This window comes from Prinia subflava, chromosome 1, assembly GCF_021018805.1.
Source record: "Prinia subflava isolate CZ2003 ecotype Zambia chromosome 1, Cam_Psub_1.2, whole genome shotgun sequence".
Classification (NCBI taxonomy): Eukaryota; Metazoa; Chordata; class Aves; order Passeriformes; family Cisticolidae; genus Prinia; species Prinia subflava.
This window is the reverse complement of record NC_086247.1, coordinates 144,278,981-144,293,058: the sequence shown is the minus strand read 5'-3', so window position 1 is coordinate 144,293,058 and position 14,078 is coordinate 144,278,981. Positions and strand designations below refer to the sequence as shown.

Genomic DNA, 14,078 nt, shown 5'->3' with positions numbered 1-14,078 from the left:
TGTTATCTATTATCAACTACTATTACTACAAGTAATACTTGGGCTTTTAAACAGAGAAAAAAAAGTCAAAACCTTCCTGCCTTAGCTGGAATACCAGTGCATCTCTGCAAACCAGACAGCACAGATCTGCTACAGCTATTCCACACATACTGAAATCCAGGAAAAAAAGCAACTGGCCAAGAATCTTGGTTCATGAGAGGACTTCATCTGTTTTGGGTAACAAGAATTTTACTGACACTATGAGCTCATCCTTGTAAACAAACTCTTGCTCTGTTAGCCTCAGCAGAAAAACAGAAAATACATAAAACATGATGGTAAAACCCTTCCATCAACAAAAAGAGATAGTATCTGCAAAGTGAAATAATTCAGTTTTCCATGCATAGTGCATTTAGGATACCTTGATAGCTTTCTGAATAACTTACAACTGCTATCAGAATTTCAAGTCCAGTATAAATCTGCCAATAACTCCAATGACCTAAACCAATTCTATTTTACTTATAACTTTAACACAGAGCATCAACCAAGTGGTGCATGCAATATCAACAGATTATAACAGATTATTAGTATTAGGTTTTGAGATAACTTTTAAAAAATATTATTTTGAAATAGCAAACTTCTAGAAATAACACAATGCAGAACATATGGTGCACCAGCTGAGTAGCACTGCAATATTAGATATACAGATGCTTTACTGCAATTACCAACTGTTTATAGCCTTGAGTTTCAAACAGTTACAAAGTTCTATATTCTTGATTTTATCTCATGAGACAACTGCAATGCAAGCATATTGCAACCAATGCTATGAAAAATTACTACAGATCTTCATTAAATATCATTTTTATTCAGTCTGAGTAAAATGGGATTTATTTAGAAGAAGAATATATCTGATGGTACTGAACACCATCATCTAAATTAATAGCAGAAGTATTTCTCCTACCTTATAATCATCTTCGTAGTCATTATATCCACAAGTACTTAAGATGTCAGGAAATATATCCGACCATCCATTACTCGTGCAATTTTTGCTAATGTTTCCTGTAAAAGCAAAATTAGAGAGTTTAAATCAAAAAGATTCAAAACTCTTCTCATCAGTGACTCCTTAAACAATCTAACTGAGTCATTAGCTGGTCACAACCTAGCTCTTTCTCCTTTAATTCCTAGGATTCAACCCAGCCATTTCCTTTCATGTGCTTTTCATTCCTATCACTTTGGCTTTTGCTCTTGTTTGGAGTTGCCTTTGCACTACAGAAAAACAGAAGTTAACCTGAGACTTTCCCTTCAGTATAAGAGTTATTTCTGTAACATATCTGCAAAAGCCCAAACTGTTCTGCTGTTTCACTTAAAATACTCAGAAGGGAGCCATACACTTCACTCTTTAAAGTGGCTGTTTGTAGGTGAAGTAATGTGAAGGAAAAATCACTTCAGTGAGAGTTGTTCTAATCTCCTATTTAAGCCTTCTGAGGAGCCAATACCAAGGGATCTACTGAAGAGTTACAAAAGCTCTTAGACATTAAGGTGATGGCTTACTGCTACAAATGTTGGTAAGTTTGGTAATGAAGTTTAAAGGAATAAATTATGTCAAGGCTGAAGAATGAGGAATAAAGATGCGTGCTGAATTTCACTCTTTGAACCAATACTGAAACAGTGTAGTACAGAGAATGTACAGGATGTGTGGAAGTATGGCTGGAAAGGAATTTTGAACATTTATTAATTTTAGAAAGTTTCCATTTGGAACTGACAGAAAAAGTTGACTTTCTAGACATGAAGTCGCACAGATGAGATGAGGGCAACCCATGGTTATACTTCTTAATCTAATTAAAAGGAATTAATTTTCATGCAATATGGAACAACTTCAAGAGGGGAAGACAGATAAACCTGATGTCAGACTAAAGAAAATTAATCACATTTTTTAAAACCTACTCTTACCATATTAATTCATAGCCAACTTCCCCTCACATTTCTGACAGAAATTTGTATATCTATGATACTTGAAATCTATAATAATATATTGCTTTGGTTTGGAGTTTACCACTGGCTTATAATTGGCTTAAAGATACCTGTTTTTCACCACAGAAAAATAAATTTATGAGTCATAGGTCAGTGTTGGTCAAGAATAACCAAACTTGTTTATATACACTCCAAGCTAAAGCTTTTGTGATCTTTACTTTGTTGATTGGTTGCTGGAACATCTTTGTATAAAGTCTTTGGTGGAAAGTTCTAAATATCCCATAAATGGTTCACCAGCCAACAACCAAATCTTTCCAGCCAATAAAAGGGCCTTGACCTAAACCCACAGTCTCAAACAACAGGACCACTTCTGCCGTTTGGCATAGAAATGACATTTTTAAAAGGAAATGTAACCTATTTATACACCATGAAGAGTTTTCACTTTAAAAGTACATCAAGATTCTCTGACCAGGCAGAGCAGGGGAATGTGTTAACACAACCACAAACTGCGTCAAAGCCAGTTTTGCAAGAAAAAACTCAATGTACTCAAGATGCTGAAGAATTTTCTACTTCAAACACTTCAATACCTTCTAACCTAAAGAGAGTTGGGCAATGTGCTATGGGAGGCAATGTTTATTTCTGCACCACCTTTTCATGCAATTAAATATTTCAGATGGCAACCTTATTTAAAACCTATAACCTGACACATACATTTGAATAAAAACTTTACAGAATAACTTTTTGAGACTCATAAACTTATATAATACAGGAAAAACATTATGGGATAATATGGGGTTTTTTACAGTAATTTTTTAAATCAAAATTTACTAATATTCAATACAGAATTAATCATGTCGTATGCTTAAACTATAACATAGAGCACCACAGAAGAAATTTAGAGCCAGCTCTCCAAAATTTCAAAAGATGACAAGACAACTGCTTTTTTAAATTCACAATTTAAATTAGGAAATCCTTTAAGGAACTGATGGTATTTAAAAGCCTACTTATGGTTTGGAATATTTGTGTAAAAATAAGGTAATCTAGATCATCTTGTTGTAGAATTTTAACTCCTCTTAAACACTAAGAGCTAAAATATACATCTCACAAATTTGGCTAAATAAAAAGAGTTATATTTCTTGTTTGAATGTTTTTTCATAATATTCTGCTATAAGAATGAAGTTAATTTGTAATGTGCTGTGTATGAATTAAATAAATTACATATTCCTGAGCACAATCAACTTATGAAAGTACCAAGATGCTTAGTTAGCTCTTAATTGAATCAACCATGCAAAATGTTCGTTGTCTTCCTTCTCTGAAATTATAGAAATACGAGGTTTAAAAAACACTCATAATTGAACAGGAACCTCTAAAAATCAACCCTGTTAGTTCCACAAGCAGGAAGTGAACCGGTAGCTACAAAAAACCCCTGAATCCGGGAAAATGATAGCAAAGCATAAAATGAAGTAATCTTTCAGTCTTGCTGGCACCATGGGGAGGTGAGATAGGGTTGTAATGCACAGTGAAGCTTTCAGACCGAAATATTTACTGCAGTTGTTTTATAGTAAAATTAAAGAGTTGTTGTAATATAACTAAAGTTTGTGAAATAAACTCCAGAGAGAGTATGCATGCTCTAGCTTTTGGCAAATAGACAGAAGCAGCGTGATTTAATTCAGATCTTGAATTTTTGATATTTATTAGTTTGCCTTGTCTCATGACAATACTTTATTATCTTTGTTTGAGTAATTTGAAAACTTTTATAGATTTCACAACATTTAGCAACGATTACACATACTTTCCCCTTTACAAATTATTTAGACTATCCATGATAAACTAATCAAGATTCACTAGTTCCAGGAACGAAAATCTTTGCTCATCTGTAGATTGTTTTGCTTATCTATTTTTTACTGGAACATGACTTATTCAACAGTTTTGAGTCTAAAGGTATTTAGTCATACCCCAAATTAGCCTCTAAGTTAACAGTAATATTGTTAAAGCTCTCCACAGAGACACCAGTCCCTCCCTCCCCTCCCAAACGAGGAATTACATAACTGTGGTAAGTTTTTCACCTTTCACCAGCTCTTCATGACACTGGTTTCCCACCTGAGCAATGGGGATAAGACTTTTTTCCTGCAGCATTTTGAGATACATGTGAAATATCCTGTGTGCATCATCTATTTTCAAAACCCCACTTAAATGCCACAGGGAAAAATATGATATATTGACCAGATGGTGCAGAAGATGGTAGACTTAAACCAGTTCATTGTTTCAGCAGTGTGAGACACTGATGAGCTCTTTTCAAGTTCCATTAAAAAGCAGAATAAAAGGTTTCATAATAACTACCTTAAATTGCAATAGCAGTAATTTTTAGGTATTATCTGTTAATGTGGGCTCTTTATTCTCATGATGGCAAGGCAGAGCTTCCCTCCTGAGGCACAGAAGGAACAACCTACATGTGACCTGCTGGCAAATATTAGAGATGTCAGTCAGGCTCAGCTGCCTTAATAATTAACAAAATAGATCAAAAAAGAGCAAGCAAGTCTGCAGCTTTGCTAAGTGTCACTGTATCAGAAAATATATTTAGTATCTAATTCAAAGAACACCAAACAGAACGCAAAGGTGATAATTTGGTCCTTTCGTGGTGTATCCTGAACAGCTCTGAGAAGAATATTAATCTATAAAGAAAATTAAACTGCCAAACAAACCATTTTTAGCACATTATGTTACACAATACCAGAGAGAAGCCAGTAAAAATACACCTTAAAATAAAATACCTGGTTTTCCAGAAAAAAGGCTAAATACTTTTGGGCAAGGGACAGTGACAGTCTCTCCAATCTTCGCAGGACGCCAGCAGGTGATGTTATCCCAAACTCCAACACATCCTGAAACAAAACCAGCATTAACTTGAAGGCTCGGTTTATCTTAGAAAGACCTGGTGAAAGCTTTGGACAAGAGGTTCAAAAAATATTAGATTCCTTCAAAAAAGCTGCAAAGATGCTATTTTCTTTGAAAACCTTAAAGGAATCATGAGTCTGCTCATGGCTGCTAACCAGCCAAATTTTAAGTCAGTTAATACATTGTTTGCAAAATATCTCATTAAAACAATGTGACTGTGATGTGAGGATGCTAAGAAAAAGTAAGAAACATTTAAAAGTATTAAAAAAATAACTCCTGAGCATTGACATGGATTATTAAGAATTGCAAAATTTTGAGAATTTCCAAATCAGAGTTAAAATGGAGTTTTCTATCAAGCAGATTGAACATCACAAATAAATCTGTAAGCAAGTCATTGGGCTCAGCACCACATATGATAGGAATTCTTTATGATTGGAGAATGGAACAATAGGCATGGACCTACAGAATAATCTCTCAAACTAAATAACAGACATTTGAAAAAGAATGCTTCTATAAATTGGTTTTGGGAAGGGGAGGGGGCCTTCAAATTTCATAGACATATTTTAAGTGGCAGTAAATGCTTGTTACAAGCAGAGAGTAACGTGCTCCAGCTTTGCCCATGTTGATATCCATATTAATGTGGCTGAAAGGCTGTATCTAATGAATGAGTGTAAATCTTCCTGTAGCTGTTACAGGCACTTGGCTCAATCATTTAAAGGTATCTGTTGATCATGCATATCTTCTAAGCTAAGCAAAGAAGTTTGTCAACACAAGCCTTGCAAGGACAAAGAAGTAAGGAAATGTTACTCATATTATCTCAGTTAAAGTTATAAAAAAAAAGAAATCATGCAAAAATTCTGAGCATTTATGTCATCATATAAGGCAATTAAAATTTTAAATTTGTAGTTAATGGTAAAGACAGAAATCGAACTATTATCCCACTGGTGTTATCCATATAAGATTATTATCAGCATAAGGGACAGTTTGTTCCTTTCAGTAGAGAACATAAAACTTGGATTGGGAACTGCTCACAGCCATATTATTTTTCAGAATATTTATAGTATTAGCAATTCATTATTAATTTATTCTATGCTAGTGAGGTCATGTCTAAAATCAAGCCACATGAGTTAAATGAAATTTGAAAAGGAATATTTAGAAATTCTATATTTGTATAAAAACTTCTTCGTGCAGTTAAACTCGGACAGCTTGTGTTGACGTAAAATATGCAGCATCCTGCTTTCAGAGTTTAAGTTTCTTTCAAAGCACACTTAAACGAGGGAACCAAAGAATGTGTTCCAGACCAGCAGCTGGATTTATCCCAGGGCTGTGTCCCAACTGCAGCACAAAGAAAAGCCAGTGGCACAGTGTTCCCATGGGCCTTGCTTTCCTTTGGAAACATCCATCCAAATGTGATAGCTGTGAGGGAGCCTCTCTGTGGTACCAAGAACGGGCTTGGAGATGATAAAACAAAGATGAGAGGAGGATTATGGGGGAAATTCTGCATTTGATCACCAATTCCACAGAGTCCTCTTTATACAGTTTCCCAAGGAAGTGCAATTCTCCAGAGGATTCACTTGCTTATGGGGATTGGGTCTTTCTTCACTCTTCTTAGGATTGTACAGCTCTAAATGCAACATCTGTTCTATATTCAGAAAGATGGTGCCAAAAATAAGGGATTACGAAAGGGAACACTTTACAAAGTTTATCTCTGTGCGTAGATAATGTAATTCCTTATCCTCCACTGCCCTGTATGCTGCATCAGCCTCTCTTGGCACTACCAACAGTATCCCTGAGAGATCTCTGATGGTGGCTTGGCCATGTGTACACAGTTTCACAGGTTTACACTGAGCAGGTCACCTTCATAAGCTTTGAAATGGAATTTCAACATGCTCAGGTGCTTCCTGGGCTGCAGTTCTGGGTCAAAATCAAGTCCAAATCTCTTTGATGCAGCACCAGGGCTTACACAAAGTAAAAGAATGTTTACCTAAACCAGTTCAGGTCATGCTTCTTCCCCAGTTGATTTTAAGCCAAAAACAACATCAACAACACAACATACAAGTAATCAGAAAGACAAAGAAACTATTTCCTTCATCTGTCTGCACTCAGAACTACAGTGACAAAATGAAGATCTTTTGGCTTCCATGGAGGGACTGTCTGAGCCAACATAAACAAGCACTGGAGTACCCAAGAGTAATTATCATCTTGTAAGACCTCAGACAGTTTTATTTCAACCCCCTTTCCACTAAGAGTGAGAGCTGACATGAGTCATGAAACTGTTCATGCACACCCATGGAAGCTGATGACTTCCTCGAATTTTCCCTTTTGTTTAATCCACTGTCTGTAAAATGGTGGGTTTGTTACAGTAATCTGCAAACAGCTCAGAGGCCTTTATAAATATTTCCTATGCTGCTGTATATTGACTGGGCTAAGGTTTTGCTAAACAAGCAGCTGAACAGCATGGACTTCATATCTCCATTAGTATGTCTTTCATAGAAAACACTTAAAAATCTTATTCAAGCCTCAATTGTATGGAATAGTATATAGAAAAGTTAAGTTTCAAATCCTATTCCTACCAAAATTAATCAACACAATTTGTATCAAATCTCAAAGTTTGCTGGAAGGAACACAGTGTACAGTTTTTTGATGTTCAAAATACCACATTTCACTAATGATTCTGGGGAATTTTTTTTTCCTTTATTTTTCCTTAGTATTTTAGCACTTTACAGGCACTTATGGCCCACGAAAGGTTGATACTGTTTCAGGTTCCTTAAATCAAATGGAAGAAGTAACACCAAAGATGTTTCCTACATGTAGACTACATTCTAATGCATCACAAGTTATGTGAGTGAAACTGAAGTGGCTGTCAGGACTCCAAGAATATTTAAGCCTCAATTTATGTATATCTACAGGCTTATTGATAACGGTACAGGACTGAGAAAACTGCCAAAATATCCTGGAGGCATTTACAGTCATTGAAGGACTACAGTGGGCATCTGAAAACTGGTCTGGTCTGAAAGCTGAAATGGCATTACTGGTGTAATTACTGCTAGAATTACAACTGTTAAACAACAATGCACCCTCTGGGTTTTCAAACCACACCTTTCCTCATTGCCCCCTTCTTCCAGTTACTACAGGTTTTTAAAAATATTGCATTCACGTTTCTTCTTTTTCTGTTAGGAAAACATACCCTTGTGCAGAGGTGGGATACAATTAGCTTGGCTTCATCCTAAACCACATGAAATTAGGCCAGGTTAATTGCTCCCAAGGATTGCCTGTTTCTTTTCAGTGACCACAAAGCAGCTATGGTGCTTTAAATGCCACACTGTTGGGAAGAGAAGCTGTGCTAAATGCTATGTTAAATGTTTCTCTACACAGAATATGTAGCTTGATCCAACTTAGTATTCTCCTCTCTACTCACTCTCTAAAACTCTCTGTCCAGCCATTCATTCATTCAGTGTTAGGATTTCTGGACTGTAATCCATCAGTGCAGCACTCATAAGATCATTATCAGATGCCTCATTTTCTGGAAATTTTACTCATCTCTCACATATATAGGCCTACTTCCTACTGTCTCTGAAGGATATTAATCAAGTGAGATAAAATATATTCATATTTTTAGGTTTAAATGAGGTTTGACGTTTTAGTTCTGGTAACAATTTTACCAGTAAAATTATACTTTTTTAGCTACCTATTTCTTTCTGTAGCTCACTTTTAAGGCAAAACTTGAATTGCTCCAATGTTTATTTCATATAATGTCTGTAATTTTTATTTAGAATATTTTTAAAATATTATAAATACACAGATGTACTTTAATGTACATCTTTTTCTCTTTTATATTCATTAATGGATTTAGTCTCTATGTTTGCACTGTGCTTCAATAACTTCTCAAGCATTGAGTGTATTTGTTCTTTCACTTTGATATGTACACATAAAAAGTCAGTCCAGCTTAAATCTGTGTTAGCTCCTCAACTTTTTCTGTATGTCTACTACTATATTCTTTACTTTTTTCTTTAACTATTGGGCTGGTTCTGGAGGGTACTGGGACAGAGTGAATTTTCTTCACAGTTGCTAGTACGGGGCTGTGTTTTGGATTTGTGCTGACCAGTGTCTTTCTGCTTTCCCTATTAAACTGTCCTTATCTCAATGCAAGAGTTTTCCAGCTTTTACCTTCCCAGCTCTCTCCCTGATCCTGCTGGTGGGGGAGTGAGTGACTGTGCAGGGCTGGGTCGATCTCTGGGGTTAAGCCATTAACAACTGTTAATAAAACCAGGAAAGGCAAAAAGAAAAAAGGTTCTTCGTCCCTGATTCTGTGGTGTCTAGAAGAACACTCCTGCAGCCTGTACAGAACAATCCCTTTTCAATCTCTTCATTTGCACCATTTATTTCTCTGATGTGTCATTCACAGAATATGCAAGGAAACAATCAAACTTCCCTGAAAATCTTTGCTCAGAGACTGATCTTCTACTCATCTCCTCTCCTGTTCCTCCAGAGGATGCTGCAGATGCTGTTGTTAGCTAGTTTCAATGAGATCACTTACTTTTTATATGAATGTTTGGTCTTTAATGCTTGTCATGCATTTGCACATAGTTCATAATAAAAAGAAACATAACAGACTGTAAACTACATTTTGTTTCCCATTTTCTCCAGCTTACATAAGTACTGCCACCCCATTCATCATCCTGCTTTTTGAGATCCAGTCTTTGAGCAACAAGTTCTCTTACCTACGTCTGCTTCTTAGTCTATAAAAACGTGAAGCACTGGGGCTTGTGCTGGAAAATTTTGTTTATAGACACATTTTGTAAATATATAACCACTAGGTGGCACTTTGTATTTGGATTTAAAAATTGTCACTTCCAAGAGAGGTTTAGCATTTTTAAAACTGTCTAGGCGTGCATAAAACATGAAAAAACAACAGAGTGATTTGAAAATGAGTCAGAAAGTCGGCAGCTAGCCTAGGGTTTATTTTTCAATGTTTTGATTTTTGTGTTTAACTTGGCAGAGCAGGAGCCATCTCACCTCTTATGGGCAATGATTTCTAGGCTGCAGATCTGTGTGTCACAGCATGGAACTCAGGTCGCGTGGGAATTATGAACATACATGGACTGACATTCCTGCTGCATTTTCACACAAGTGAGAAAAAAGAAATGAAAAGGAGGTGCTGCACAAGTAGCAAGCTGGCAAACTGGGAGCAAAGCAGAGCTGCTTAGAGGGGGAATAGGAACGAGACAGTCCCAAAAAAGGCTCCATGCTGGTTTTATCACGGTCCTGAGAGCAAGAACAGGCTGTGATGGCCCTGGGGCTGCACCTGCCTTCATCCTCCTCAGAGCCTGTGCCTGCCTCTTCCCTGCCCTGCCCCGGGGCCCTGCCCAGCCATCCCAGGGCTCTGCCCAACCCTGGTGCCCTGTGCCAGGCTGGGCCCTTCTCAGGGCTGCTGTTCCCTGAGGTATGTAGGGCTTTCGAGCTTTTCTTGCCCAAAAGGTCCAGAGCCAGAGAAGACAAGCTGAGTCCACCAGTGCATGTTTCCAAGGCTGTTTATTCTTCATTATCTCTCAGTTCTTTCTCAGCTCTGCGAGGCCTCCCCAGCAGAGCAGGACACGAGGTGGACTGGGTGGATCAGAGGGTCCCAGACTTTATGTACGGTCCCCCTGACCCAACCACAGTCCAAAACGTACTTTTTATTTACAAAATCTTACCAATACTTGCTACTTATGCTAACATGTCATTTCTACTCTAAACCAATCTCTAAAATCCAACTCAGCAGAAAATGGGGGTTGAAAACAAGAACAAGGAGCACAGGGGCCACTCCCCAATTCCTCCATCTTGTCTCTTCAAACCCATATACTAAAAATCCTAGATTCTACATTTACATTCTATGCTAAACTAAATACTACTTATTTTGAATTCTCTCAGCTTGTGATTCTTCATACAATGTGGGCATTCACTCCCATGGCCAGGGATCAGAGGCAGTGTCCTCCTGGGCTCTGTGTGAGGCTGGCTGAGCCCCTTGTACAGATCCCAGACCCCCCTGTCCGGTCTCCAAACCCTCCAGGGCACCAGAGGGATGTCCTGGACTCCAACAGGCCCTGACCCACCTCTGCAGGCCGATGTCCCTGTCCTTGGGAGGTGACACCTGCCAGACCCTGCCTGTCCAAAGCTCCTCTGCGTGGAGCTGCCCACCTGCAGTCGTGGGACAGCAAAAACTCTGGCTACAACGTGGTCAAGAGGCAGCCCCAGTTACTCAGAAACACTGAAGCAATTCCACTGTAAAAACTTCTGATTTCCAGTCAACAAACACCACTCGTAGATAGCAAAGAGAAATTTGAAATTCTACAAATTCAGTATACGTCAGATTCAGTATACATTCTACAATTCAGTATATGTCAGATTTAACTAGTTTAAGCAGAATGATGAAACCAATAGAGTTTATCTCATATTAACTTAAAATATTTGCACTTCATAGGTCCACAGTTCTATTACCAGGAAGGGCAAAAATACTGTTTCCCAGATTTCTAAGGGTTTTTTGTATTTTCACAAAACTAAATGCTTCAGAAGAAATGTCTTGTTTCCTTTTGAAGAACAGTTTCCCTTTATAGGATCAAAAGTCTAAGTTTTACATTTAATGTAATTTACATATTTTTAGGGTTCTGTTGGGAAATATGGAAGTTGCCAGCTAAATAAAACTTTGAGAAAACTCCTGTCAAAAAACCCCCCAAATTTTCATCCAAATTTTCCAGATAAATCCTGCTTTCCAAATGTCCTTTGGAGACAAGAGCATTTATTTTTGTATGACTGAACAGCATGCTTATCTTACCATAAGAACATTATTTTCTATTCTTATGCAAATATGTTAATGTACATCTAGTCAAAGCTGTAAGAGGTACCTTCATCTTTATGTTGCCTCAATTCTGACATGATGTACATTCATGAAAATTACCATTAAAAATCAATCTCCTGTTCATATAAACCTCACCACAAAATATTAAAAGTCTCTATTAAGAAGTAGGACCATATACTTCTGTTAGTATATATTATATCTAAGCCATGTGCTATTTGTTGTATTAGCTGAAGCCATGTGCTATTTGTTGTATTAGCTGAAGCTTTTTCAAAGTTTTGATACTTAAAATTCCTTCCTTGTGGCATTTCAGCTTTGGATATCATGGACAATAGACTGCCATGGCCACAGCTGTCTTTATCAGGACAGAAGTGCAAGACTGTGCTGGGCAGTATTTCCTTCAGAACCTTCTGGAAAACACAATGAATTCACTTATGGCTGTGCACTTTCCTTCTTCAGGGCGACAAATGCCATCTATTAATGTCTACTGCTAAAGTCCTATTTACATTTTGGGTAGAACAGAAATTTCATGTCTTCAAAACCATTGTGGACACCTGGTGCTTCTTCCATTTCCACAAGGGTTTGTTATTGTCACTCTTAGTAAACTTTATTTTGTGAGATTTTTGAATGAAGCTCATCAGGATGTTTTCTTGGTGGTCACCATTTTATTTATAGTCAGTAAATACTCAGTAGGCAATGCCCTCCATTCAAACCTCTTTCTCACCTTTCTCAACTAACCTCCTTAAAAGATGAAACTCTGCCTCTCTTCTGCCCTCAAATATTTAAGTACAGCTTCCACAAAGCCCAGACATTGTCAAGACCATAAGGGTCAGTTTTATGTGGTGTCATTAATGATGACACTTCAACCAGTGAAAGCCAAAACATAAAAACATCCAAAGCAGCCCCTTTGGCTTCCTTCACTAAAAAAAAAAAAAGAAAAAAAAAAAAAAAAAAAGAAGAAAATAAAAGTGAACTAAAATAAAAAGCAGAAATGCATGTACTACGGCTGGAAATGCAGCAGCACAGAGATTCAGGAAAGCTGAAGTACTGAAGTTGTTCTTCCAAGAGTTACTGGTGCTGCATGAAATAAGGTCCATGATCCCACCATCTCATTTAATTCTATTATTCTATCAAGGACTGTCAGCACCACTGCAGTCTGAACTACTGGCTCATTTTACAGAGAAAACAGCTTCAAAACTAAACAAAACCTGATGCAGGACCTTGATGAGACAGGGAGCATTAAGAAAGGGGGAACCTTGAGGAGATTCCTTTTCCAGTAGCAAAAGAAAGGCCTCATCTGGCTTTGTGTCAGTCCTCTATTCACTAACGTGGAGGATAGAGTGATCACATTGGAGTAGTTATAGAGAGAGGTGTGTGTATTGCACACAAAGGCATGAGGCTGTGGGTAAATGCAAAATATGCACCTTTCCTCCTGAAAAAACAACCTTAACAGGTGAGCTAGTCAGATAAATTGAACTTCTGGACAACTAGCCATGAGTCCAACATTTGAATGTTCACCCCACTGTTCTTTACAGCCCTGTTTCATCCACAAGATCATGAGCTCAGTGCTAGAATCACTGAGGAAAATTCTATTGACAGTGCAATTGAGGAGATTGGATTACACAGCAATATTGGTCCCTCTTGCTTTAAACTTACCAGTAACTAAGAGCATAATTTTGGTGTCTTGTCTCTTTTAAATTTCTATTACAAGCTCTGTTATGAAGCTTCTCTTTGAGAGGTTTGGGAAATTCTTTCCAAAGCCATTTTTCTTTTCATGTACATCTCTTCCTCAAAGTTAAAATGCCATATCTAAAATTAAAAATGTTTCTGACATATAGGTCTCACAAAAACATATTTTGGAAATCAAAATCCAAAAAGCCATTTAACTGTGCAACCACTCAGTCCAAGATGAATCAAAAATCCCTAAACGTCATTATTTTCATAATAAAAATCAAATAATTTTTAGAACTTTTAGTTGTAGAAGCCTTTTAAAAAAATCTCCAGAGTTTTAACATTTTTGACAATAAGATTTCATTTTTCACTTGAAGGTGAAGAGAAATGAAACAGTTACATTACAAGGAAAAATTCTAAATACTGAATAAAGGCAGAAATTTGCAGAAGGACAATTTTTATATATTTTCAATCACTTTTCTTGGGAGCTTTCTATTTTTGTGCAAGAAGACAAGCCATGGGTAGCAGATAATTTTTTTTCCACATAGACCTCAGAATCTGTAGCTATGATGAGCTAGAATACAATTCATCTGCCCTTCAAAAACAAAGAAATGTGCACAAAAAGATAGAAGAACCTCTCCTAGGCTTCCAGCTGAGGTGCATCCATACCTCAGGGGCCAAATCATGGGAGGAAAGAAGACAACAAATGTGGCTAGAAGCTAATACAGTCTTCATA

At 37.2% G+C, this 14,078-nt stretch overlaps 1 protein-coding gene across 1 annotated transcript in view; it reads right to left on the bottom strand.

Annotated features, from left to right (window-relative positions):
- Nucleotides 1-14,078, bottom strand: part of VIPR2 (vasoactive intestinal peptide receptor 2) — a 51,085-nt gene that overhangs the window by 30,861 nt on the left and 6,146 nt on the right. The window contains exons 3-4 of the mRNA XM_063415701.1: nt 4,719-4,826; nt 938-1,035 (exon numbers count right to left, since the gene is read on the bottom strand). Coding sequence (XP_063271771.1) covers nt 938-1,035; nt 4,719-4,826 — 206 coding nt within the window. The remainder of the gene's footprint in view (nt 1-937; nt 1,036-4,718; nt 4,827-14,078) is intronic.